Raw genomic sequence first — 24,849 nt, forward strand, 5'->3', positions numbered from 1 at the left:
GTAATTGTAAGTATTACTGGTATTGTTTTTATTCCCAAAGCACAACAATGACTCCACAACACCTTCTTGCAGGGCAATTATACAATCAATTGGAATGCTGCCTGCAGGCACCAGCATAACTACTATGCAAAATTCTAATTGTTCTCCACACCCTGTGTAGGGAAAAGATCTTTTGTGTAACTGTGCAGCCTGTGCGGCTAGAAAGAAATTTTCCATTGACATTCTTAGTTTAACTGATAGTGATGCAGATGAGATGAAGGCACCTACCTTTAGTACAGGAATCCTTTGAATAAATGCATAGTGTCCTGTTTAACCAGGTTTAATGCATTTTTAATAGAGTTTCACTGTTAAAACATGCCCTAAGTATTATTATTACAATATGTTTTTTAATTCTGTTCAGATTTCTACATACAGCTTTATAGTGATGTGCTATTTAAGATTACACATTCAGATTACACACTGTACATTATGCATTTTTAGTCAATATTTTGCATGGGTGCTGTGTCTCCAGCCATTATCAAGGTTTTTGTATTTGTAATATTATCTCCAAGGCTGATTCAACTCATTCTGCAGCCTAGGACGTTATCTGAACTCCTGCTGTAATCCAATGTGAAGGCGAAATTACCAGTTTACTACAGGGTTGCCACTTGCCTTATACTTCTACAGCAAAAGAAACACACTTTAGCTTTCAATACATATGTGCAGTTAAAGGTTTTTTTCCATAGGGAGGTCTTTTCCTCCCTTTATGTCTTAACTCATTAACAACCATTTTTAGTCAAGCAGCAACAAGATTTAATAAGCCTCTCAATTGAGTTGGGCCTTGAAATTGAGCCTGACAGTATGCTTATTATTAATTTTTCAGTGTAGAGCAGGGATCCCCAAACTTTTATACCCATGAGCCACGTTCAAATGTAAAAAGAGTTGGGGAGCAACACAAGCTTGAAAATCAGGGCAGAAACTAGGTGTAGGCAGAGTAGGCACTTGCCTAGGGCGCAAAGCTGGGGGGGGGGGGAGCCAGGAACATACCTTCTCTGCCTCCTAACCCATGTCAGGTCCCCTTTCTCTTCTCTGCCTAGCCTTGAGGGACTGTGCTCTCGCGCCTATTCGTGCAGGAGTGCCCATTTGGCACATCAACTGGTAAGATTGCCTAGTGCGCTGATGATAATAGTTCTTGGATGGTGCAAAAAAATGCTGTGTTTGGCCATCTGCATCAGGTGCTCAATTCCCCTTAATTTTCAGCTACCACTTCTCTATAATTTATTGTGTGTGGTCTGCATTTTACCCACGTTACTCTTATACAGTTTTGTATATGGTTCCACATTTATGAACAGACATGGAGACCCGCTAATTCAAACCAGTGTTTTTGGTGAAAAAGGGTGTATACCCTTTATTCAACATGAGTTCAATGAACAGACCTTGTGATGTACACATGCTTATGTTCAGAAATTAAAATGTATGTTTTTGTTTATTCTTGAGTGAAACAGGACAGTCAGGAAATTGAAGCTACTTGGTTCTTGCAAGGTAGATAAAATCAGGGGACTTTCCACGCCCGTTTTACAGCCTCATCCCCTAATTACCATGTCCATTTTACAAAATTTGGCAGGTTATAAAAGTTTGAACACATTTCTAAGCGTTTTAGGGCCATGTTTTATGTTAATTGCCCTTTAAGTTGTGAGTCAGTTTACCAAAGAGACCTGCTTATTTTAAATAATTACAATGGTGTCTTTGCTTATGTTAAATTGTTACAAATGCATTAAAGTGCACCTGCCTTGTTCTGGGCTCGCTTCCAAAAAGCCTGTTATTTTAATTACGTTTCAGAAACTTTGTATCTTTTTCTGGCGTAAGTGCAGGAGATCAAAGAGAAAGTCTGGACATTACAATAAGAAACCAGGGACTGTGGGCTAAGCTGTCAAATCGGGACTGTCCCACAGAAAACGGGACAGTTGGGAGGTATGCTTATTGTCCCACAAATTTTCTATTGATCGTCCCCTGATTCACCCACTCACATCACTGCTCTGCCACCTTTTTTTCATTGAGTTACAAGAGAAAGACTGTAACACATATTTCTTGTTTTCAAAATGACAAATAGAACAGTTCCTGAATCCCTGCACAGTGCAGTGACCACATGTCACATAAAGTCACTATAAATAATTCCTCTTTGGCCAGCAGGCTCGGATTTGTGGGCGGGCCTAAGGATGGCAAAATGCTAGGGACACCATGCTGCCCACTAGCCACATCTGAACTGGGGACTGGGTGGGAGATTTTGACAGTTGTTTAAAGTGGTAAGTGGTGGGGAAGGGGATTGTGAACGGTGCGCTAGGTGTGTGTGTGAGCGGGTCAGGAGCAGGGAGGTGTGTTAATGGGTAGGGGACTGGGGTGTGTGCAATTGGGTTGGAACACGCAGGGGGGAAGGACAGCTTAGTGGTGCAGTTTTTTGTGATTAAAGCAATAGACAAAGTTATGTTCAGCCCAAGCTGAATTCATTGAACTCATGTTGAAAAGGGGGTATACTCCCTCTTTAAGGGTAATGGCAGACACTATGACCTTGCCAGAGGGATCATGGGTCAGGCCATAACTGCTTGGAAATGGTCACTGCCACAGTTAAAGGATAATCACTGATCAGCCATGATGTCAGAACCTAGAGTGCCTGATGGTTCTGAATATTAATGTGGCAGATTCAGAAGCAGGAAAAGTTTTTTGGTGCTGTGCTGCATCAAACGTCTTCACAAGCAGTAACATTTTCTTTACCGCGTTTGCTGCAGCATGGTCTCCGGTTAGGCCCTGAGGGGAAGCAATCACACCTTCTGGTCAGGGGGTATGGGCCCACGAGGGCTACTACATCAGGGCCCCCCTCCCCAACAGCAAATCCCCCTCTGCCCCCCACCAGCACAAACCTGATTTACGCACATCAATTCTTTATGTGATCGCGTGGGGGGAGGTCTGGAGCAGTGGCTGTGTGGATTGGGTCTGGGCTAGCGGGGCTGACGAGGGCTACGGTCCACTGGGTTTTTTTACAGTTCAACACTGCTCCTGATAGTTATGCCACTGTTAATCAGCCCTTTCTAATAATGATCTTCTGCAGCTATTGTGTTACATCACAATTACACAAGCAGGGTCAGCGTTACCTTTATAAAGTGTGTAATTCATACCTCCCAGTCCCAACATTTTGGAAGTAGAAAAGGGACAGAACTTGCCATGCATATCTTGGCAAAAAATTTTTGGACCACACCCATTTTGGAGGCCCCTAATTGGCATGTTAATTTTACAAAATTTGGTAGGTTATGAAATTTGGACACATTTCTGTGGTTTTTATTTTTTTATTACAGTTTTGCAAATGAAGGAGAATTGCCCTTTAAGCTGCAAGTCACAGTTTCCCCAAGAGACCTGCTTATCTTAAATTGTTACAATTGTTTCTTTGCTTCTCTTAAATTGTTACAAATGTATAGAAGTGCACCTGTCACATTTTCTAGGCAAAGTAGCCCCCTATAAGATATATCGGATCATTCATCTGACACCAATTCCTGAACTCCTGACTGAAGACAAAATGAAGAGAAACATGCTGAGAAAGGAATAGTGAAGATAAACGTGATTATTTTAGAAACGGTACAGAATATTTAATTGATTGTATTTAGAAAGTTTCTTATTTCAGTATGCTGAAGTCAATATTAAATTTTCATTTTTGCAATAGTTCCCCTTTAGCATGCAGCTCAGATTCAAAAGCAACAGTTATGACCCATATAGTAACATAGTTAAATAGTAAGTAAGGTTGATAAAAGACACACGTCCATCAAGTTCAACCTTTTAGGTTTTTTTTTTTAATCTGCCTAACTGCCAGTTGATCCAGAGGAAGCCTTTCCAATTTACCTCAGAGGGGGGAAAAAATTCCTTCCTGACTCCAAAATGGCAATCTGACTCGTCCCTGGATCAACTTGTACTATGAGCTATCTTCCTTACCCCTGTATTCCCTCACTTGCTTAAAAGCTATCCAACCCCTTCTTAAAGCTATCTAATGTATCAGCCTGTACAACTGATTCAGGGAGAGAATTCCACATCTTCACAGCTCTCACTGTAAAAAATACCCTTCCGAATATTTAGGCAGAACCTCTTTTCTTCTAATCGGAATGGGTGACCTTGTGTCAGCTGGAAAGACCTACTGGTAAATAAAGCATTAGAGAGATTATTATATGATCCCCTTATATATTTATACATACGTAGTTATCATATCACCCCTTAAGCGCTCTTCTCCAGCGTGAACATCCCCAATTTGGCCAGTCTTTCCTCATAGCTAAGATTTTCCATACCTTTTACCAGTTTAGTTGCGCTTCTCTGTACCCCCTCTAATACAATAATGTCCTGTTTGAGTGATGGAGACCAAAACTGTACGGCATATTCTAGATGGGGCCTTACAAGTGCTCTATACATTGGAAGAATGACCCCCTCCTCCCGTGACTTTATGCCCCTTTTAATACAGCTCAAGACCTTATTTGCCCTTGATGCTGCTGACTGGCATTGCTTGATACAGCCAAGTTTATCATCTACAACAGCGGTCCCCAACCTTTTTTACCCGTGAGCCACATTCAAAAATAAAGAGCGTTGGGGAGCAACACAGGTATGCAAAAAATTCCTGGGGTGCCAAATAAGGGCTGTGATTGGCTATTTGGTGGCCCCTATGTGGATTGTCAGCCTACATTGAGGCTCTGTTTGGCAGTACACCTGTTTTTTATACAACCAAAACTTGCCTCCAAGGCAGGAATTCCAAACCAGGCACCTGCTTTGAGGCCACTGGGAGCAACATCCAACGCGTTGGAGAGCAACATGTTGCTCGCGAGCTACTGGTTGGGGATCACTGATCTACAAGGACTCCAAGGTCCTTTTCCATAATGGATTTGCCTAGTGCAGACCCATTAAGGGTATAAGTGGCTTGGATATTTTTACATCCCAGGTGTGTGACTTTACATTTATCAACATTGAATCTCATTTGTCACTTAGCTGCCCAGATTGCCAGTTTGTCAAGATCCTGTTGCAAGGATGCCGCCCCCCCTTAAGTCACCGATTAGTACTGCCCGGTAACTAATCAGTGGAAACCAAGAGAGCTGTAAAGCAGGAAGTAGTATTCTGGCTATTATGTTACACATCCAGTCAAAACTTTATACACTACATTTACTAACGACATTGAGCAGATTTTTTTTATTTTGCACAGCCTATCTATTTACCCAGTTTTTATTTTTATACTTAATTCCTTTAAAGGGGTTGTTCACCTTTAAATACATTTTTAGTATGATGTAAAGAGTGAAATTCTAAAACAATTTGCAATAGACTTTTATTTGTTTAATTTGTGTTTTTTTTTGTTATTTAGCTTTTAATTCAGAAGCTCCTGAGTTTGCGGTTTCAGCAGTCAAGTTGCTAGGGTCCAAATTACCCTAGCAACCATGTATTGGTTTGAATAAGAAACTGGAATATGAATGGGAGAGGGCCTGAATAAAACATAGCAATAACTATACATTTGTAGCCTTACACAGCATTTGTTTTTAGATGGGATCAATGACCCCATCTGAAGCCTGAAAATAGAAGAAGCAAGTCATTTAAAAACTATACAAGAGAAAAAAAATCAAGGCAATTGAAAAATTCTATAAGGTGCCATAGAAAGTCAGTATTTAGTGGGCTGGTGGGGGCTGTTTGGGCCTCTATGTGGGCTGATTGGGCCTCTGTGTAGCTGAAATGCCAGGGCCTATTTTAATTCTCAGTCTGGACCTGCTTCCATGCCACCATTTTACACTAAAGTCAAGTGTGTGCTGGAGGAAAGTAGGGCTGGGCTTCTATGTGTATGAACCATTTTTCATATTTGATTAAGAGAGAAGTTTTCTCTTTCCACATCTTCTTTCATAATGTATTTTTGTCATTTCTCTAACAACAGAAGGGGAAAACCAATGCACTACTTCCACTTTCTCTCCTGCCCTTCCCCCAGTATTATTTAATATTCTATTTTCTATGCGTATAAACAATTGCCTGAAAACTTTTAGCAGAACCCCAAACAGTAGTAGTCGTTGTATTAGCAAGTGAATATTAGGGAACTGAGAGAAGACAGAGAGGAGGTGGGCGGGTACGATATACACTGAAACTTTACACAGTCAGAGGCTGGGAGACAGCTCGCTGTCATGTGACCGGTAATGTGTTTGTGCAGAATGGCTGTGTGGTGGTTGCTTTCGCTGACAGCTCTGCTCCTGACTCTGCATGATGGGAAGGCAGAAGAGGGTCCTGTACCGTTAGTTATTTGGCACGGAATGGGTGAGACATCAACAATGTTTTGTTTACTGCGACTGAATGCCAACTTTTCATATCAAGTCAATCTTAGCTCAGTTTCCTTAGAACAAGAAAGTCACCCATTAGAGCAGCTCTTTTCTAATCATTTGTGTTGAATAGGAGATTCCTGTTGCAACCCCCTGAGCATGGGGGCAGTGAAGAAAATGGTGGAGACGCAGATTCCAGGGATATATGTTCTTTCACTGAAGATTGGCAACAGCCTCCCAGAGGTAGGAATAAAGAGCCAGAAAAATAGCTGTGCATGTATGTAAGTTGTATTGACATTGCACCTGCAATAAACTAGCAGAAACATACAGAACCTTATTGTTTGTGTAGATTTATAAGAACATCATCTGCGGCAGACCTAATCTACGCTATATACATTATCCAGTTGTCTAACCCAGAATATTTGTGCCTTTCTTTTGTTTTCTACTTCCTTCACCAGGACATGGAAAACAGCTTCTTCCTTAATGTGAATAAGCAGGTGGAGGGTGTTTGCAAAGAGCTAGCCCAAAATCCTGCCCTTAAAAATGGATACAACAGCATGGGGTTTTCCCAAGGAGGGCAGTTTTTGTAAGTTCAACTGAAAAGCGTTGTTTACACCATTGTACATATCACTTATGTTGGGTTTATATTAAAGCTGGATGAGCAGGTTACTCACAAAGTTACTTTTTTAATGTCCCTATAGGAGGGCAGTGGCTCAGAGATGTCCTTCTCCACCCATGAGGAACCTGATTTCTATTGGAGGACAGCATCAAGGTATAGCAAAGATTTTGGTCTTCTTTTTATAGTAAAATTACTAAATCTTTAATATTGGCATATTTAGGAAGTGAAAAATTAATGTTGTGGGAAAAATATCCCTGATTAGTTAGTGCACATAATCCACTACATTTCATGTGATTTTGTCCACAGTTTAGTTATTTTCTTGAACAACCCTTTTATTCAGGAAACATTAATTCAATTAAGTGTGATCATATGTTCTATTGAAGAAAGTCACATGCTACGTATGATCAACTTACTTTCCATTGCTCACATTAACTGTTTATATGCTGAATATTCAAACATCTTATTTATTTTAATAGTAAGTTCTTGGGACTCTACAAGAATACAGACCTTTTGGGTTTTATGTAAATCACTGGTGTGTCATCCCCAGCCCCTAATATCCCAGACATTACTTTTTATCCTAAATCCCCCATTTTTGGCAAAATAATTGCTCAAAAGTCTAGCCTGACTCACTACACTGTGCTGAAAGTCAATTTGCTGCCTATTTAATTAAGCAGCAACATAACTTCCTAAAGCATTTCTTAGTGAGTCAGGGCAGGAATTTTATGTGAATGGAAGGGCACAGCTCAGGCACTGCATCCCTTATGAATGACAAACCCCCACATTTGAATTTGTTGTAAGACAACAGCTGTCATTTCTTTCTGTTGACTTTACTTTATGTTTCTGTTAGAACAAATGTTCCCATTGGATCTTTGTAATAATTGCTGGTATATATGATTACAATTTTTTTTTCTCCCATAACTGTTGGTCTTTGGGGGAAGGGGGTACTTGACCTCATGTCTACTTCAGTAAGCACAGACTATTATTTCTGTATACTGTAATTATATTGTCTCACCTGCTTGAAGCTAGCTCTATCTCACATTTCTTGTGGCTGGTGTGGGAGCCACTAATGACACTTTGCCCTGGACCCCTGGCTCTGCAGTGGTATACTCCGTTCCATCCCGTCAGTATATTCACTATATCCCCATCCCTTATTTAACATGTAATGTCTACACTCTGTATCTTGGGCAGGAGTCTATGGATTTCCACAATGCCGAGGAGAAATTTCTCATATATGTGACCTGATAAGAAAGTTCTTGAATCTTGGTGCCTACACTAGAAATATACAAGATCAGTGAGTATAAGTAGAAATATGGTATTTCTAATCCAAGGTGTGCAGAAATTCTTAGATTTAACCATCTCACTACAGCCTGGTGCAAGCTGAATACTGGCATGACCCAATGAATGAAGAGGAATACAGAAATGGCAGTATTTTCCTAGCAGACATCAATCAGGAGAGGGTGAGTAAAGAGAAAAGATAGCATAATGAAATTACTGAACATAAAACGTCCCTGTCATTCTAAATTGTCTGTGGGCTAGAGGATATTAAAATGATAATATTACATGCAATAGTCTGTAAAGACCACAGGGGGCTGTAGAAATAAATGCCCACATCTGGCCTCCATGTATCCTTCTAATGATAGTTACACATAACAAGAGTAGCATCACATTGTTCCTAGCATTTTGCTCACATTATCTCCTCACCAATCCTTATTGAAATTCTTTTCACCAATTATGACACCAATTATGACACCAATTATGACACAATACAGTAGAACCCCCATTTTACATCCCCTGATTTTACATTTTCTCTCATTTTAGATTGTTGTTTTGTGGTCCCATCTATATAATATGCATAATACATTTCCCTGATTTGACATTTTTCTGGATTTTACACCATTTTTTTCTGGTCCCCTGAAAAATGTAAAATGGGGGTTCCACTGTATTCAGAAAACCATTGTCCAGCTCTGAGTGACATTGTGAGGTGCAGCTACTAAACGTTTATAAACAAATACATATTACAGTGCTGTCTAACATTTTCCATGATTTTCCATGATTTGGTCTGACAATCTTATATTGTTCGAGGACTGGATTATATTAATATATATTTATTGGTTTGCATTTTTTATAATTCAGAAGCCCTCCATTTTGCAGTTTGTGCAATCTGGTTGATAGGGTCCAAATTAGTGATGTGTGGGCCGACCCGATACCCGTGGGACCCACGGGTTTACCCGCGGGTCGGGCTCGGGTCAACTTCGCACTGCTCCTCGCAGGTGGCAGGCCTTCAAATGCCGGCATCCGACTTCCGGGTTCCGGTTTTATAGTCTCGCAACTGCTCGCCCTGCCCCTTTTGTCACATCATTGTGATGTCATCAGCGGGGCGGCGCGGGTCTATAAAAGGACCCCGGAAGCACGGGTGCGCACATCACTAGTGCAAATTACCCTAGCCTGTGAGAAAGCCTATACAGGCGAAACGAACATCAGGCATTTGCTCTATTGAGTGTCCTAAGGGTGGGGAGGAGGCACTCTGGAGGGTGGGCTGAATGGTGGCAGCAGTTTTCTTCCAATAACGGAGGTAGCGTTGGACAGACCGGTGATGTTGTTACCAGCACTCGCACAGACTTAATTTTGGGCTTTGCCCGTTTCCAATTTTCGGTGTTGCATTTGCACTAGCGATAGCGATTAGGCCACACTTACTTAGATGCCTCTGAGAGGACAAAGCACCAGTTACTCTACGCACACCGTATTGAAAACATATATGTCTGTATAATACTGCAAGGTAAAGTACACTGGGTCTGTCCTCCATTTGTATGCACTACCTTTGGTTATTTAACCTATTGTGTTCATGTCTAAACTTTTGGTGTTGCTTTAACATAAGACATAGGGAATAGGCCATACCTACTTAGGTGCCTCTGAGAGGACAAAGTGTCAGTTTACTCTCCTTGCACACCATTTTGGAATTAACACTTGTGCGATTCTTCAAGGTCCAGCATACAAGGTGTTGATTTGTCCGGTGTTTTTCCCACAATGGGAGCCACCAAATTTCTTTTACTGTAGACACCCTCCTGCTCCCCACCCCAACTCATACTACTATTAGAGGGCATATAGGCTGATTTCATTAATTCCCTCTTTTGATTTTAAATGAACTATTAAATGTTCTGTTTTATTGAGTGATTCCTTCTTCTACAGACTAGTGGAATGCGAACTGTTGCTTACGTAACTAGCACTCCTAACACTTGCACTTCCATTGCACTTTATTAACTCTTAATTGTTTATCACAAGATATAATAATGACAACACATCAAAGTGTGGACACAATGAATTTATTTGAATGAATTGATTTGCACTCATCAAAAAAAAATTTTTTTTAAGGCATTAATTATTCATTTTATGGTTTCCAAGTTGCGCACACAATCTAATTATATTTATTAACAAGGCTGTACGACCTCGTTAGCTCTGCTTTGCAGTTCCTTTCTTTCTGGTACAAATTCATCCAAATTACCCTAGCAACCATGGATTGATTTGAATAAGAGACTGGAATATGAATAGGAGGGGACCCGATAAGAACAATAAGTAATAAAAAGTAGTCATAACAATAAATGTGTAGCCTTGCAGATCATTTGTTTTTAGATGGGGGTCAGTGACCTCCATTTGAAAGCTGGAAAGACTCAGAAGAAGACAAATAATTCAAAAACTATAAAACATAAATAATGAAGACAATTTCAGAAGTTCCTTAGAATTGGCCATTCTATAACATACTAAGTTAACTTAAATTTGAACCACCCCTTCAAATCACTTTTAGAAATTTTCCCAGACATAGTGATAGGAGTTAGTAAGGGGATCATACCCAGCCCCCCTCCCTAAGATTCCAATAACAATCAATGAGCCAAAGTTGAAAAACTCATCTATGTTTTGTACAGGCCTGGATTTGTGGCAAGGCCACATAGGCCCAGGCCTAGGGCGGCGCAATTTCAGGGGCGGCCCAGCCGCATCAGTAACTAGCACTGGAGACTCACGTCAGTCTCCAGTGCTATTCCCAAGTGTTAAGATGTGCGCATGCATGCGCACACACTGAGGGGGAAGAGGAAGGCAACTGGAAGGGGAGGGACATCGCTGGACATGGGGAAGCGGAAGTGGAGGCGACAGTGCTGGACAGGGGGAAGCGAAGGGGACGGCACAGTGCTGTTCCCGAGTGTAAAACTATGCGCATGCGCACGCACAGAAAGCGGAAGGACCTGGAAGGCAAGGGGACATCGCTGGACAGGGGGAAACTGGAAGTGGAGGTAACTGTGCTGGACAGGGGAAGCGAAGGAGACGGCACTGGCAGGGGAGCGGGGGCGATGAGTAGAGCCGGCCTAGGGGCGGCAAGTTTGTAAATCCGGGGCCTAGTTTTGTATGATATGGTGCTAAGGCTAAGTCATTGCAGATTTTTGGAAGAATGGAAGTAATTGATGTAAGCACTTACTTTGCCTTTTTCAGTACTTGATACTGAACAAACTTGGTTATTGTAAAAATCATGGCAGGTACAGTTTATCCCCTCAGCATAGTCTATAAGACAGCACAAAGTGTGTGTGTGCTGGTTAGCCCCACATGTAGTCGTTACAGTTATGGGCTCTATAGATGTGTGTATTGACCTGATGACCACTGGTTGGGCATGTACAGGTTAAAATTTGGCCAACCATTGCAGGTTAGGGTTGGTGCAGGTCAGACAAGGAAGTACACTCCTCTACTGCAACTCCTCTACCCAAAGATTCTGGGGCAAATTTACTAAAGGGCGAAGTGGCTAACGCTAGCGAAAATTCGCCAGCGTGAACAAAGTTGCGCTATGGCGAAGGGACGTAACTATGCTAATTCACTAACTTGCGGATTTTACTGAACGTTACCTCTCGCACCAGACTTGCCTTCACCACCTCTGACCAGGCGAATAGAGTAGATAGGGCTTGCTTTTTTAAGGGCGATAGGCTGGAAAAGATTGTACATTTTTTTTGGGGTACCCTCCTTCCCCCGTACATTTCCTAACATATGGCACCTAAACTATACAGTGGGCAGGGGCGCTTCGCCAATGAGGCGAGCTGAGCCGCTCGCCTCAGGCAGCAGCGCCAGAGAGGATTCCAGGGGCGGCAAAAAGCTGCTCCTGCACCTTTAAGAGCCTCCCCTCCCGACAGGTAAGCCTCAGGTGGCTCCTTAGTCAGAATCGGGGCTGACAGTGGGCACATGTATAGGGCAAAATAACAACTCTATTTTATTTCATGAAGCTTTCCCAGCATGTGTGTAGTGTAATGTAATGTATTTGCTGCTACATATACGTCCATTGTACTTTAACTTGGCGCCGTATGCAAATTAGAAATCGCCAGCGTAACTTCGCTTTGCTTGACAAAGTAACGCTAGCACAACTTCTCTACCTTTCGCCTCCCTGAGCTCAACTTCGGATTTTAGTGAATTAGCGGCACCCTGTAGAAACTTCGCCTGGCGAAGTGCGGCAAAGCCAACACTGGCGCAACTTCGAAGGCAAGTAAATTTGCCCCTCTGTGTCTTGGAACCAGAAGCACACCCTGAATAACGCAAAGATCGAGAGGACGTGGTTACAGGTTGGGTGCGGGTCTTACAATGGCAACATTATGTAGGTTAGGGCCAGGTGCAGGTTAAAGGGACAGTAACCAAAAAAAACAAAGTGTTTTAAACTAGTGAAAATATCATGTGCTATTGCTTTGCCCCGGTACAACTGGTGTGTCTGCTTCAGAAACTCTACTATAGTTTATATAAACAAGCTGCTCTGTAGCCATGGGGGCAGCCATTCAAAGCTGAAAAAGGAGAAAAGGCACAGGATACTCAGCAGATAACAGATATGCTCTGTAGTATACAATGGGATTCTTCAGAACTGTTATCTACTGTGAATATAGTTGCCACCTGGCTGGTATTTTAAAACACCTGCCAGGGCTGGTATTGCCAGATTAGCATTAAATTTATAACACCCTTACAAAACTCCTTGGCCCGCCATCAATCCGCTGGAAACGTAACTTTTTTCCTCCTTCTGGCCATGATAGCAGTCTTTCTAAAGCAAACACAATTATATTAGAGCAGGGCAACAGTGCAATATATTTTCATTCCTTTAAAACACTTACATTTTTTGGAGTTACTGTTCCTTTAAGATTTTGCTGGTTAGGATCAGGTGCGGGTTCGGTTATTCCTGACTCACAGATCACTAATGAGCTGGCTGTAAACTCTCTCTTTTTTAGTTGGACTTTTGTTTGCTACACCATTGGTTGTTGTCCTTCCAAGGGGTTAAGTTCCTGATTTATGAAGTCTGCCAGTTGTTGAGCTTACTTTGATACGCAGTCTTGTATTTGCTTTGCTGCATTATGAAAAGAACTTTTATAACTGTTTGGCTGAACATAAATAAAACAAAGGCACAGACCAGCTTGAACTCAACCTGTTGTCCTGATCTATGAGAATGGTGTTGCTGATACTACCATAAAAGCCCCCCCTGCCCCCACACATTTTTACTTTCACACAGTTTTATACATAAATATTGGACTGGTTGCCCTCCACTGAGAAACTATTGTATTTTAACGTGGAATGATACTTCTATTTAGAAACATCTGTGACATCAAGTTGATTTGAACAGTCACCTGCAAGTTAGACAACAAAAGCTAAGATCTGATTGGTTGCTATGGGCAACATTTCTCCAATGTAAATAAATGACAACCCCTAAATGTAGATAGCATCTGTTGGACTTAATCCATCTACAGCACAAACTTTATTTTCTGTCTCTCTTAGCATGTGAACGAGATTTACAAAAAGAATCTTCAACTGTTGGAAAAGTTTGTGATGGTAAAATTTTTTAACGACACCATGGTGGATCCTCCAGATACAGAAGTAAGGAATATATTTTTAACCTGAATAATATTCTCTTAGCAATACTCGGTCAGATTGGTTGTCAGCTGCGTGTCTGTTTTTTTTTTAGTGGTTTGGGTTCTATAAACCAGGACAAAGCAAAGAGACCATCAGATTACAGGACAGCAGTTTGTACACTGAGGTAAGCAACTGCAGGTATAAACATGACAATGCTTCAGTGGCATGCTCATTGATTGTTCCACTCAGCAACCTCCTCTTCTGTTTGAAATCGTGAAACACATTCCCTCTAAGGTGTGCGCTCATACACAACAAGTCATGGTACACACAAATTTAAAATGTGCACACAAAATCATTTTTTTTTGCATACATAGCCGAGAAGGAATTTGAGGGAACATTGCGTTTAGGTAAGGTGGATACTTTGAATTTTGTACTACAGGTATGGGACCTGTTAACCAGAATGCTGTTTTAATGGGTTTAATGGGTCTTTCCGTAATTTGGATCTTCATACCTACTTGAAAATCATCTAAACGTTAAATCTACCAAATAGGCTGGTTTTGCTTCCAATAAGGATTAATTATATCTTAGTTTGGATCAAGAACAAGGTACTGTTTTATTACTACAGAGAAAAAGGACATCATTTTATCTTCATGGGAGATAGCCTTTCCGTAATTCGGAGCTTTCTGGATAACAGGTTTTTGGTAACTGTTCCCATACCTGTACTTAAAATTAGTCTTTAATATAAAGGTTATTGTCAGTTTCTTGGCCTTGTATTAGGGATGCACCGAATCCAGGATTCAGTTCGGTATTTGCCCAGGATTCTGCCATTTTCAGCACGATTCGGATTCGGACGAATCATTGGGCCTGGCCGAACCGAATCCAAATCCTTAAAATCATGACTTTTCGACACAAAAAAAAAGTGAAAACATTTTTAGCTGCTGCACCACTCTTTTTCCCTCCCCCTCACTGATTTGCATATGTAAATTAGGGTTTGCATTCGGTTCACTATTCAGCAGAATCTTTCACAAAGGATTTGGGGGTTCAGCCAAATCCAAAATAGTGGTTTTGATGCATCCCTACCTTGCATCATGGGTTACATAAGTGTGATGGCTTGCCTAGCGACAATACTAAACTATTTCTTTTCCTGTAGGATCGTTTGGGGCTTAAAGAAATGGAAAAAGCAGGAAAGCTGGTGTTTTTAGGTGTGGAAGGAAATCACCTGCAATTCTCACAAGAGTGGTTTAACAAGAATATAATCCCCTTTCTGCACTGATTTTCATTATTGAAAGGGGTCGCTATAGCTCAATTTGATTTTTGCTATGTATTTCCCCAATGAAAATAGTACGTGAAATGTTCTCTTTGTTGTTCAGCTTGCTGTTTAATGTTGTCTGAAGCAATAATTCCCGCAGACCACCTATTCTATAATCCAACAAAAGCTTTGCTAGATAAATTGGGCCTTAATGGGACTTTACATTGCTGTGGAGAGCTCCAATACAGCCCCATTTGTGTTTCTCATCGCTTGTAAATTTGTGTCTATTCTCCCTTCCTTTAGGAGTCCCCATCCTGAAGGCCAGTTTAACTAAATATCCTAGAGATCTCTAAAGACCCATTTAAATATCAATTGTTGGGTGCAATAGTTAATGCAGCTGTTTTAGAGAGATATTCTCCTGCACTAAATACAATACTATAGAAAACTGGGAGGTATAGAAACCCTTTACAACATGTTCTGTATATGAAGGCATTTTAGTCAGAGCTCTTGTGGATGTAAATTATTATTATTCTAATAAGAGAGCATAGTGCCAGAGAAACATTTTAACTGAGCAATAAAAAAAAAGCAAAATATTTTTGTTAAACTACACTGGTTTTATTTTAACTTTTTAAAAAATGTATCAGTCTAGGATATTTTCTGAAGTAACACTTTTAAAGCAATACTAAAGTATTAGAGCCACTGGTTCTTTTAACGGCAGCTAATTAAGTGATTCCTGAGTAATAACTGCAAGGAATTTGCATGATTTACTGGGGTCAGTGTGGGCTTTTTTTAAAAAAAAACAAAATATATACATTTGGGTTCCTGATTAAAATGATCTTAGGGCAGAGACATGTGGAGATTCAGGGAGATTAGTCGCCCAGCGTCAAATCGCCTCTTCTAATCTCCCCGAACTGCCTTTCCGATGGCTAGAAAACTTCGGACGACTTTGGAAAACAAAGCACTCAGAGTGCCATCCCGCCGGCAATTTATATTCTAGCAGGAGGGAAGGCAGTTCGGGTAGATTAGTCACCCGAAGAAGAGGCGATTTGTTGCTGGGCGACTAAATCTCTCCGAATCTCCACGTGTGTCTCTTCCCTTATGTGTATGTATGCAATAGGGACCTTAGATTGTAAGCTCCACTTGAGCAGGGACTGATGTAAATGATAAACAAATGCTATAAACAAAGCACTGTTATATAAATTATGAAAAGTAAAAACCATGCACTACTTTCACTTTCCAACATTGACCCTGCCCAGTTTTGGACTTGCATTGGTAAGTGACATCTTCTCAAAAATTCGTTGTCAGGCTTTGGGTGAAGGGTGCAAAGTCTGCAAATCGGCTATAGCACTGTTTACATTTGTCCTCCAGCCTATTGGGACTTCACCCAGCTCATTCCAGTCTCAATGTCACTCCTGAGAAGGAAGATGTATCAGTGGCCAACAAAGTAACAGGGGATCTGGAAAAACATATTTTGTAGAAATGTATACAGGCTACTATTTAAAGGACAAGGGATGCCCTATTCACTGGTGGTTGAATCCCCAGAGCCTGACACAAAAATAAATAAAAAAAAAAAAGGCAGATGCATTTAGAATTGTTGGTTTATGGGGAGGAAGGGTCTCCTAACTCAGAAAGCACAAACTTCTGTTTGGTGGTGTTACAGTAGATTTGCACAGAGTAGAGACTCAGTGAAAACGAAAAGAACATGATGTCATAACACAGCATTTAAAAATTTGTCCAAATTGATGAAGGAGAGAACATAATAGACAAAATCAGTGGCAGGCCTAATCACAAATGACTTGCTTTGAGAAGGTATTTTACCTGCTAATTGGTTGCTGCTTAGGAGCTAGAACTAGCTTTACAGTTAATGCCACCCTGCCACCAATTCTTCTAGCTCAGGGGACCCCAACCTTTATTATCTGTGAGCCACAATCAACTGTAAAATAAGTTGGGGAGCAAAAAATAAGCAAGAAAAAAAGCTCATGGGGTGCCAAATAAGTGCTTTGATTGACCATTCGGTGGCCCTTTGTGGACTACAGGAGGTTCTGTTTGGCAGTAAAACTGTTTTTTATGCAACCAAAACTTACCGTCAAGCCAGGAATTAAAAAATAAGCACCTGCTTTGAGACTGCTGTTTTATGCTTTGGGCACAAAATTACCTGTGGTCCAAAAAGTACTGAATTGCACATGGACATACAACATATTCTGTGTGCTGGTGTCAGATTGAATAGTAATGACACAACCTGTTTTTCCCCATTTCTCAGCTTTTAAAACTTTGGGCCGTTTGGCTTCTGTGTTATGGGTAATGTTTTATTTTATGGATGGGTGAAATATTTTGCCTTGTTTCGCCAACAAAAAGCACCTATAGACTATAATGGATAGTAAAGATATCGTCACTTAACATGCTTTTTTCTTTTTTTAATGAAGTCTGATAGACATTAAACTCCTATTCATTTTATGTAACTGTTTTTATTGTTTACATATAAATTTTACCATTTTACCCAGCTATTTGTCTATCCTTTGAGGAACTGCTTTTTGCCCCTTATTTCACAATCCAGATAACTGTGTATTTTCTACTCTAACCCTTTGGGTCAGCGATTTTAGTAGCAAAGAAGTGTAGCCCTGATGGCAAAGAGGCAGCTACATGATGCTTCAATAATCTTGTTTTTAGATACATCTGTACGACAGTAATAAGCAAGGCTGTCAATTTCTACCAACAGTAATGTTTTCTTCTTAGAAAATTGAACACAATTGCCACAGCTTCCTTTAACATTGATTCTTTAATAAAATGCTTGATTTGTAAACTCATTGTATATTCCATATTTTGTGCAGGGGCTGCACCTGTTCCCTTAATAGGTGGGTCAGAGCCCACTTAGCATGACATGTTCAGTACACATTGGCATAACATTGGTTTCTGGATCAGTAGAGAAGGTTTAAGTTAGAATTAAAAAGTTTGCATATTTTTTTTTTAAGACTTAAGGGGGGGGGGAAACAGAAAATCCAAGAAGTGCTGTAAAGACAATTTAAGATATTAAGTATAATATGGGCTGTGCCAGTTCTTTTGTGCAGTCTAAGAACAACATACACAAAACCGTTACCAAAGTGCTCTATACCCTTTATTACTTTGGTCCAATTAACCATTTACTGGTCATCCAAACTCTAACCACAATGATTTGAACAGCATATATTCTGCAGCCCCATGGACTGGCATGGGCATAAAGGAATAGAAATAGATATGAATATAGCAAGGGCAGCTCTTCAAGGGGATTCTGGCACTAGTTAGGTGTCATATAGCAGGATGCTGTGAGCAACAGGCCTCTAACCTACAGCTGGAATAATCCCCGAGATAAGCAGCAGAGAGAACATAGGAAAATATAGAGGACACAGTGTCCAGGCCGTGGTCTGTTCCTGCAGACAAATAACCAGATTTATCCTGCAATCTCTGTCACTGTGGTCACCATCTTCTGACCATTCCACACAGTTTTAAACTGCTCTGGCACTGGAAATTCACTCTGTAAATACAAAAAAATAATAATAAGATATGGAGTTAAAAAAAACAAAAGATTCTAAAAAGGCAAATTGAAGGTAATCACACAGAAAAAAAAAAAAAAAGATATCTTACAAAATCTCCTCCACTGGTAGGAACCAGAATATTCATCTCTGAGGATGTGGCACTGATGATCTCACAGGCCAAGCTGTCTTGGCTTAAATATACATGGCAGCCATCAGTCTTATTGATAGATATTGTTGGCACTTTACCCATCACCTGCAAATGAAAATGGAATATTAATGGAAAACGTGGGTAAATCCAAGAAGCAGCACTAGCATGCCCACTAGGAAATTGAGATGTGTTTTCTAGTTCAAGTATGGCCTTTGTCCTTGGATGGGGAGGTCTCTAATGCAATAAGGGATAAAACAGATCAGGCTTATTTGGCCTGCCATCTAGTAACCATGGCAAACAAGGGAATCTTATGCATTGCTAGCTTTACAATAGTGGTTCTCAATTTCTGATCTGCACCTGTTTTAATGCAAGGTTTTAACAATGTTCTTTTTTTTTCTACAATTGTCTCCTTTGCAGTTGTCTTGGTTGAGATATCTTTTACAGACGCAATGTAAAAATTAACTCAACAGGGGCATGGTAAACCACGGATGGGAGAGCAAGCACATACAAAAGACCTGGCAAATAACCCTGACAGAACCGCAACAATTACCTCAAAACAGAGCTGGAAAAACCCACCTGGCAAGCTCTACCCCATCTGAGCCAGTGACCCACTTAGAAAAGTTTGCCCATGAGTCTCCACAAAATGGCAGCGACAAGGTGCAGCAGGACTCGAAATCCTCCACAAACAATCTGGACAACGGGCCCAACAAAGCACAAATAGCCAGAGGCACCTGCACCCCTCTTTGAGGAGCCATGCAACGTCATGACAGAGATCAAGTCTTTCAACAATGTGTGTACCACTCTTATCAACGTAAAGACAGAGGAAATCAGGATAGACCTTTCAATTATAAAGCACGACCTGCAAAAGTTACACGAGCGAACAGCAGCAGTAGAATCCTGGGTAGGCAACCTTGAAGATTCATGCAAAGATCTCCCAGACCAGTACCGCACAGTAAAGAAACGACTGAAGACTGCCAACGCAAGTTGAATTATCTGGAGAATAGGCTGAGCAGAAGAAACTTAAGATTTGTTGGCTTTTCTGAAGCACACACAGGGAGCATAAGGCAGGCAGAGTATGGCACACACAGGGAGCATAGGGCATGCAGAGTATGGCACACACAGGGAGCATAGGGCAGGCAGAGTATGGCACAGACAGGAAGTATAGGGCAAGCAGAGACACCTTTACCCTGAGCAAGGTAACAGGCTCATAGGGACGGTCAATAGAATTTTATAAATGACATTCAAAGACCATAGTACCACAGCTATTAACTCTATAATGAGGCTATCAGTGTCAGCCATCTGCCGCAATCCCCATAACTTTTTGAATTTTTCTGCCCCATTTCACTCCTCACAGTGGATGTGAAAATATACACTAAGATACTTGCTAGAAGGTTAAGCAAAGTTATACCCAGTTAACCCAGACCAAATAGGATTCATCTCAACTACAAGCCTTAATACAAGAAGGTTGTACTTCAACCTGTCCACCAGGCATGGTAATCTAGGAGGCAGGGCCATTGCTGCCTTGAACATCGCATTCGACATGGTTCAATTGCTCTACAAATCCTAAAGCATCCTTGCTTCTTTATCCTCTAAACACCCTCAGCTTCATGCTGTCACGCTGTCGAAGGGAACAATGCAGGGTTATCCCCTCTCCCCCTGCTCTTTGTGCTGGCAATAGAGCCCTTTGTCCAAGTGGTATGAGCCTACCCTCAGATTAGGGGTTTTGAGCGGGAAAAGAACCAGCTCTATGTGGATGATACCCTGGTATACCTTGGTGACAGGGCTGATCACTGCAAGCACTTATTAGATTTCCCCTGCTGTTGCTCATTGACCAGAAATAGCACCAATTTGGCAATGTTAGTCTTGAGGCCTGAGATTGTGCCAAATTCCTATTTCTGGTCAATGAGCAACATCAGGAGGGAATCCCTTGCAACCTGTCCCCTACAAATTGTGAGCACATTTACACACTTGGGAATCCAGGTTGCAATACCACTCTCACTATTTCAAGCACTCAATGTACACAGTAAGTTAAGTTGAAAAAAAGATGCACGTCGATCAAGCTCAAACTTTTTAGTCTATATATAGCCTGCCTAATTGCCAGTTGATCCAGAAGCAAAAACAAAACCCATTTGAAGCCTCTCCAATTTGCCTCAGATGGGGAAAAAATCCTTCCTGACTCCAAGATGGCAATTTGACTAGTCCCTGGATCAATTTGTACTATGTTCTTGATTATGATCTTCCATAACCCTGTATTCCATCCTTTGCTAAAAAGCCTTCTTACCCTTTCTTAAAGCTAATAAAGTATAAAATGTTCTGTTGGGGTACCAAAATATCTCAGATAATAAAACCACTGGTCAATAATGAGCAGTTGCTGCTGAACCATTTACGTACCCATACTGCAAGCTTCTCCATGCTTGATAATATAAATGTCCCAGAAATATGCATGCCTTTCCTATCTGTAGCATAAAGCTAAAAAAAATATTAGTGCAATTTTCACTTACTTGTACTTTAACATCTTTTGAGTTAATGATCTCTACTATGCCAACAGCATCTTCAAAAACCAGCCCAAGTTTCTTGCAGTTGTCTGGAGAAAAAAATTGGATTCAATCTTAGTTATGAAAACCACTAGATGCAAACCTACTGGACACAGACTATGTTGCCATACTTACCCACAGTAATGGAATTGATTTTTCCTTTGACTTGCAAGGTGCTGTTCACACACTTGTAGATATATACAACCTGCTTGAGTTCTGTGTCAGAGATCTCCAGATTGGAAACATTCTCCTGATTCTCCTGTTGAGGAAAATAGAAGATATGAATTTATTCATGAGTTTAAAAAAACTGTATTGCATATCATTTATGTTTATCTTTAGTGCATATGAGAAGTAAAGCACTGAGCAAAATGAGAAACAAACTGAAGTAATGAGTATAAGTACAGGCCAAGGAAAAGATACTCTGTCCTCCTTAGCCCAGTCCAGTGTCTGCATTCACAGGTGCTGCGGTATGGAGACACATGGAGTGGATTTCAGAGCCAATACAACAACTGTGAAGCAGACACCATAGCAGGCTGAGAAAGTGGCAGGGCCGTTTCTCGGCTGGAGCTTGTACACAGGCCGTTACACAGACCTGTGTAGAATTAGCTTTAAAGCAAAGTAAAAGTAGTCAGCAGCTACTATCAGCATAGCATAGCATAAGAATAATTACATTACTATCACATATGAACTCACCACTTTCCATTTTTTGCCCTCCAGCTCCAGCACAGGAGGTTGCTTCTTAACAACAGGCTTTGCTGCAGGAGCACCGACACCTGTGGGTTTGGGAGAAGTAAAGGGTTTGGGACCAGAGCGGACTGGACCTCCTTGAGTCTTTAAAGAAGGATTCTTATGTGTCTTCATGTTGTCAGAAACATGTTTCAAACCTAGAAAAAGAACGCATCTAAGTAAAGTTCTTGTATGAACAGAACGGTTTACTTAATAGTATAGTGATTTTAAAGAAAAAAAAAAGTTTGCATAAAGAACATTTATTTTACAACATTGCCTGATGTGCAATCATAGGCCATTATTAATATTACACACCGGGATTGTCCCTTATACCAATCTGATAAAGTCAATGGGTTATATACTAATCATTATTAGTCACCTGTAAGTTTCTTAATTTAGATTCAGCTAAATAAAAGACCATTTTGTGCCTACATCAATATATTTATAATATTGGGACAGTCATATTAGCAGAGCTCTAAAGTCAGAGCTGGCAGAAGCAATTCTGTTTCTAAGAACAATATTTTAGTTAACAGAGGATTGTATTTAACAGCTATTCTACAGCTATGTGGCAGTTTCATTTAATATATAAGCTGTTTTAGGTTTTACTGATTGTTTTTGTTTTATGTAGTTTAACTTTGATTTTGGTTTAGAATAAAAAAGGAGGTGGTTTATATTTTTGAGCTTTGGCAGTGATAAATTGACTTGTATGTTGTGTACTTGACTTCTTCTGATCAATTTAGTATAGTTATGGAACAGCAATACCAAAAAAATTAAAACGTTTTAAAGGAATTAAAATATATTGTTAGCATGCACTTTTAAAAGCTATCTGTTTGCTTTAGAAACACAACTATATTTTATATAAACAAGCTGCTGTATAGCAATGGGGGCAGCCATTCAATCTGGAAAAAAGAAACAGGTTACATAGCACATAGCAGATAAACCCAGTCCAATACAATGGTGGTTTATCTGTTATCTGCTATGTAACTTATGTCTTTTCTCCTTTCTCCAGCTTGAATGGCTGCCCCCATGGCTACACAGCAGCTTTTTTATATAAATTATAGTAGTCTTAATGAAATTACATAGCCAGCTTTGGTGGGTTAAGAAATGGAAGAGCATGGTTGTGCAATATTTACAGATGTACATTTTTTACGTTTTATATACAGTATACCATATTATAAGGTTATATAATCTGCTTTCCCTTGCGCCTTGTATTATACAGGTATGGGATCTGTTATCCACCATCTCAGACCAGGTGAAGTGTAATAGAGTAGATAGGACTTCCTCAATAAAGTTGAAATGTTTTCAAAAACAGGCTGGCATCTTTTACTTTTTACAGGGTGATAGGCTAAAAAAGAGCTAAAATTTTTTTTGGGGTAGCCTTCTTCCCCCCTACATTTGATAACATATGGCACCTAAACTATACTGTGGGCACATGTGTAGGGCATTAGAACAACTCTAGTTTATATTATTAAGGTTCCCTGGGCTTGTGTAGTGTAATGTATTTGCTGCAACATATACGTCCATTGAAATTAACTTACTTCCATATGCAAATGATCTAACGCTAGCGCAACTTTGCTATGCCTGGTGTAGTAACGCTAGAGCAACTTCGCAAGCACTCGGCTTGGGTCCAATACCTGTAATACTATCAGTGCAGTTAATTGCCATTGTGGGCGTGGCTAAACAAGAAAAAGAGCAGAAAACAATTTGAAGCACTTCCTTCCAGTTTGTAACGAATTGATGGTTGAATAAACTGAACTGTAACCTAATGATCTCCCCATTTGCTTTAAGTCAGGTGCTCAGCCACCTTTATAGTATAGTTTGGGTGTGTAATATTAATTATGGCTCTGTATCCACCTCACTGATGAATACAATTCTCATCAGAGCCCCCCCAACTTCAGCTGCCTTAGTAGTATACTTGTTACAGAAGCTGGCATGACAGTGTCTGGAAATTCACTGCTTGCTTTTTTGTTTGTAAAAGCTTACAGTTCTACCAGCTTCTGTAAATATGTTTTCTAATACAGCAGACAAGGTCTGTAATATTCATTAAAGTTGCACAAAAGAGCATTTACAGTAACCAAGTATATAAAGGATTGCTTTTTTTAAATCTAACCCTCTTTCCATGAAGCTTTACCTTTGGTGATATTCTCTCCCTGATTAAGTTGTGCAAAAAGCTGGGAACGGCTCACACTGTCATCCGCTGGAGCAGAGGCTGGTGCAGGAGGAGGAGGAGGTGGAGGACCACCAGGTGGAGGAGGTGGGGGGCATGCCTTGGGTGCTGGTGGAGCAGCTGGAGCAGGAGCAGCACCTGAAGCCTTGGGACCCTAAAAATGTACAGGATAATTATAATTTAACATAAACATAGATACTAGTTATGCTAAAAAGCGAGAGCCTTACATACCGTCTTTTTCCAAGTTAGACCAGTTGTGTGATGTTCTTTAATGTAAGCCTGCATGTCGGTCCAAATATTTAAATATGCTCGGACCCAGTCAGCGTGTTTTTTATCCCTGCAAATAAAACAACACATGAGGTCCTGGTGGCAGCCAATTGCTTTTGCAAAGGACATTCCAAAAATCTCAATAAAAATTCCTGCCCAATACACACATTTATTTACCTTGCATCTGTAACAGAACCTCACACTCTTCTTAGAATAATAAACCCCTTTCTGGTTCAACATTTTGTTGGGGCCCTCTTAGCTTATGACAGGATTACATACGCATGAAAAAGTTGATCTGAAATCAATCCAGTACTAGCCAAGACAACAAATAAGTATTTCATCTCCAAATTCACCCTAATTAGCCTTCAAGCCGGGCTCTTCATTAAAAAGCAGGGGGTGAGGTCAGGATCTGATATCCCTAATCCAGCATGCAGGTCCGGACTGAGAATTAAAATAGGCACTGGCATTTCACGTACACAGAGGCCCAATCTGCC

The 24,849-nt window shown here is 40.6% G+C and overlaps 2 protein-coding genes across 5 annotated transcripts in view; one reads left to right on the forward strand and one right to left on the reverse strand.

The window, feature by feature from the left end:
• The window catches only part of ppt1.S (palmitoyl-protein thioesterase 1 S homeolog), a 21,533-nt gene extending 3,729 nt beyond the window's left edge, over positions 1 to 17,804 (forward strand). The window contains exons 1-9 of one of the 3 annotated variants that reach the window (XM_018241784.2): positions 1,864 to 2,282; positions 6,421 to 6,530; positions 6,746 to 6,873; positions 6,989 to 7,059; positions 8,095 to 8,197; positions 8,273 to 8,363; positions 13,681 to 13,779; positions 13,868 to 13,939; positions 14,906 to 15,597. In XM_018241784.2, coding sequence (XP_018097273.1) covers positions 6,447 to 6,530; positions 6,746 to 6,873; positions 6,989 to 7,059; positions 8,095 to 8,197; positions 8,273 to 8,363; positions 13,681 to 13,779; positions 13,868 to 13,939; positions 14,906 to 15,028 — 771 coding nt within the window. In that variant the 5' untranslated portion in view covers positions 1,864 to 2,282; positions 6,421 to 6,446 and the 3' untranslated portion in view covers positions 15,029 to 15,597. Of the gene's footprint in view, positions 1 to 1,863; positions 2,283 to 6,112; positions 6,286 to 6,420; positions 6,531 to 6,745; positions 6,874 to 6,988; positions 7,060 to 8,094; positions 8,198 to 8,272; positions 8,364 to 13,680; positions 13,780 to 13,867; positions 13,940 to 14,905 lie in introns of those variants that run through there. The other 2 variants (XM_018241782.2, XM_018241783.2) reach the window with 2 other exon arrangements.
• Positions 17,762 to 24,849, reverse strand: part of cap1.S (cyclase associated actin cytoskeleton regulatory protein 1 S homeolog) — a 16,593-nt gene continuing 9,505 nt past the window's right edge. For both annotated transcript variants that reach the window (XM_018241745.2, NM_001085907.1), the window contains 7 exon segments: positions 24,320 to 24,425; positions 24,053 to 24,242; positions 21,889 to 22,079; positions 21,331 to 21,454; positions 21,163 to 21,245; positions 18,623 to 18,766; positions 17,762 to 18,512 (listed from right to left, as the gene is read on the reverse strand). In XM_018241745.2, the coding sequence (XP_018097234.1) occupies positions 18,429 to 18,512; positions 18,623 to 18,766; positions 21,163 to 21,245; positions 21,331 to 21,454; positions 21,889 to 22,079; positions 24,053 to 24,242; positions 24,320 to 24,425 (922 nt within the window). In that variant the 3' untranslated portion in view covers positions 17,762 to 18,428.

The sequence above is a fragment of the Xenopus laevis genome, chromosome 2S (genome assembly GCF_017654675.1).
Source record: "Xenopus laevis strain J_2021 chromosome 2S, Xenopus_laevis_v10.1, whole genome shotgun sequence".
Classification (NCBI taxonomy): Eukaryota; Metazoa; Chordata; class Amphibia; order Anura; family Pipidae; genus Xenopus; species Xenopus laevis.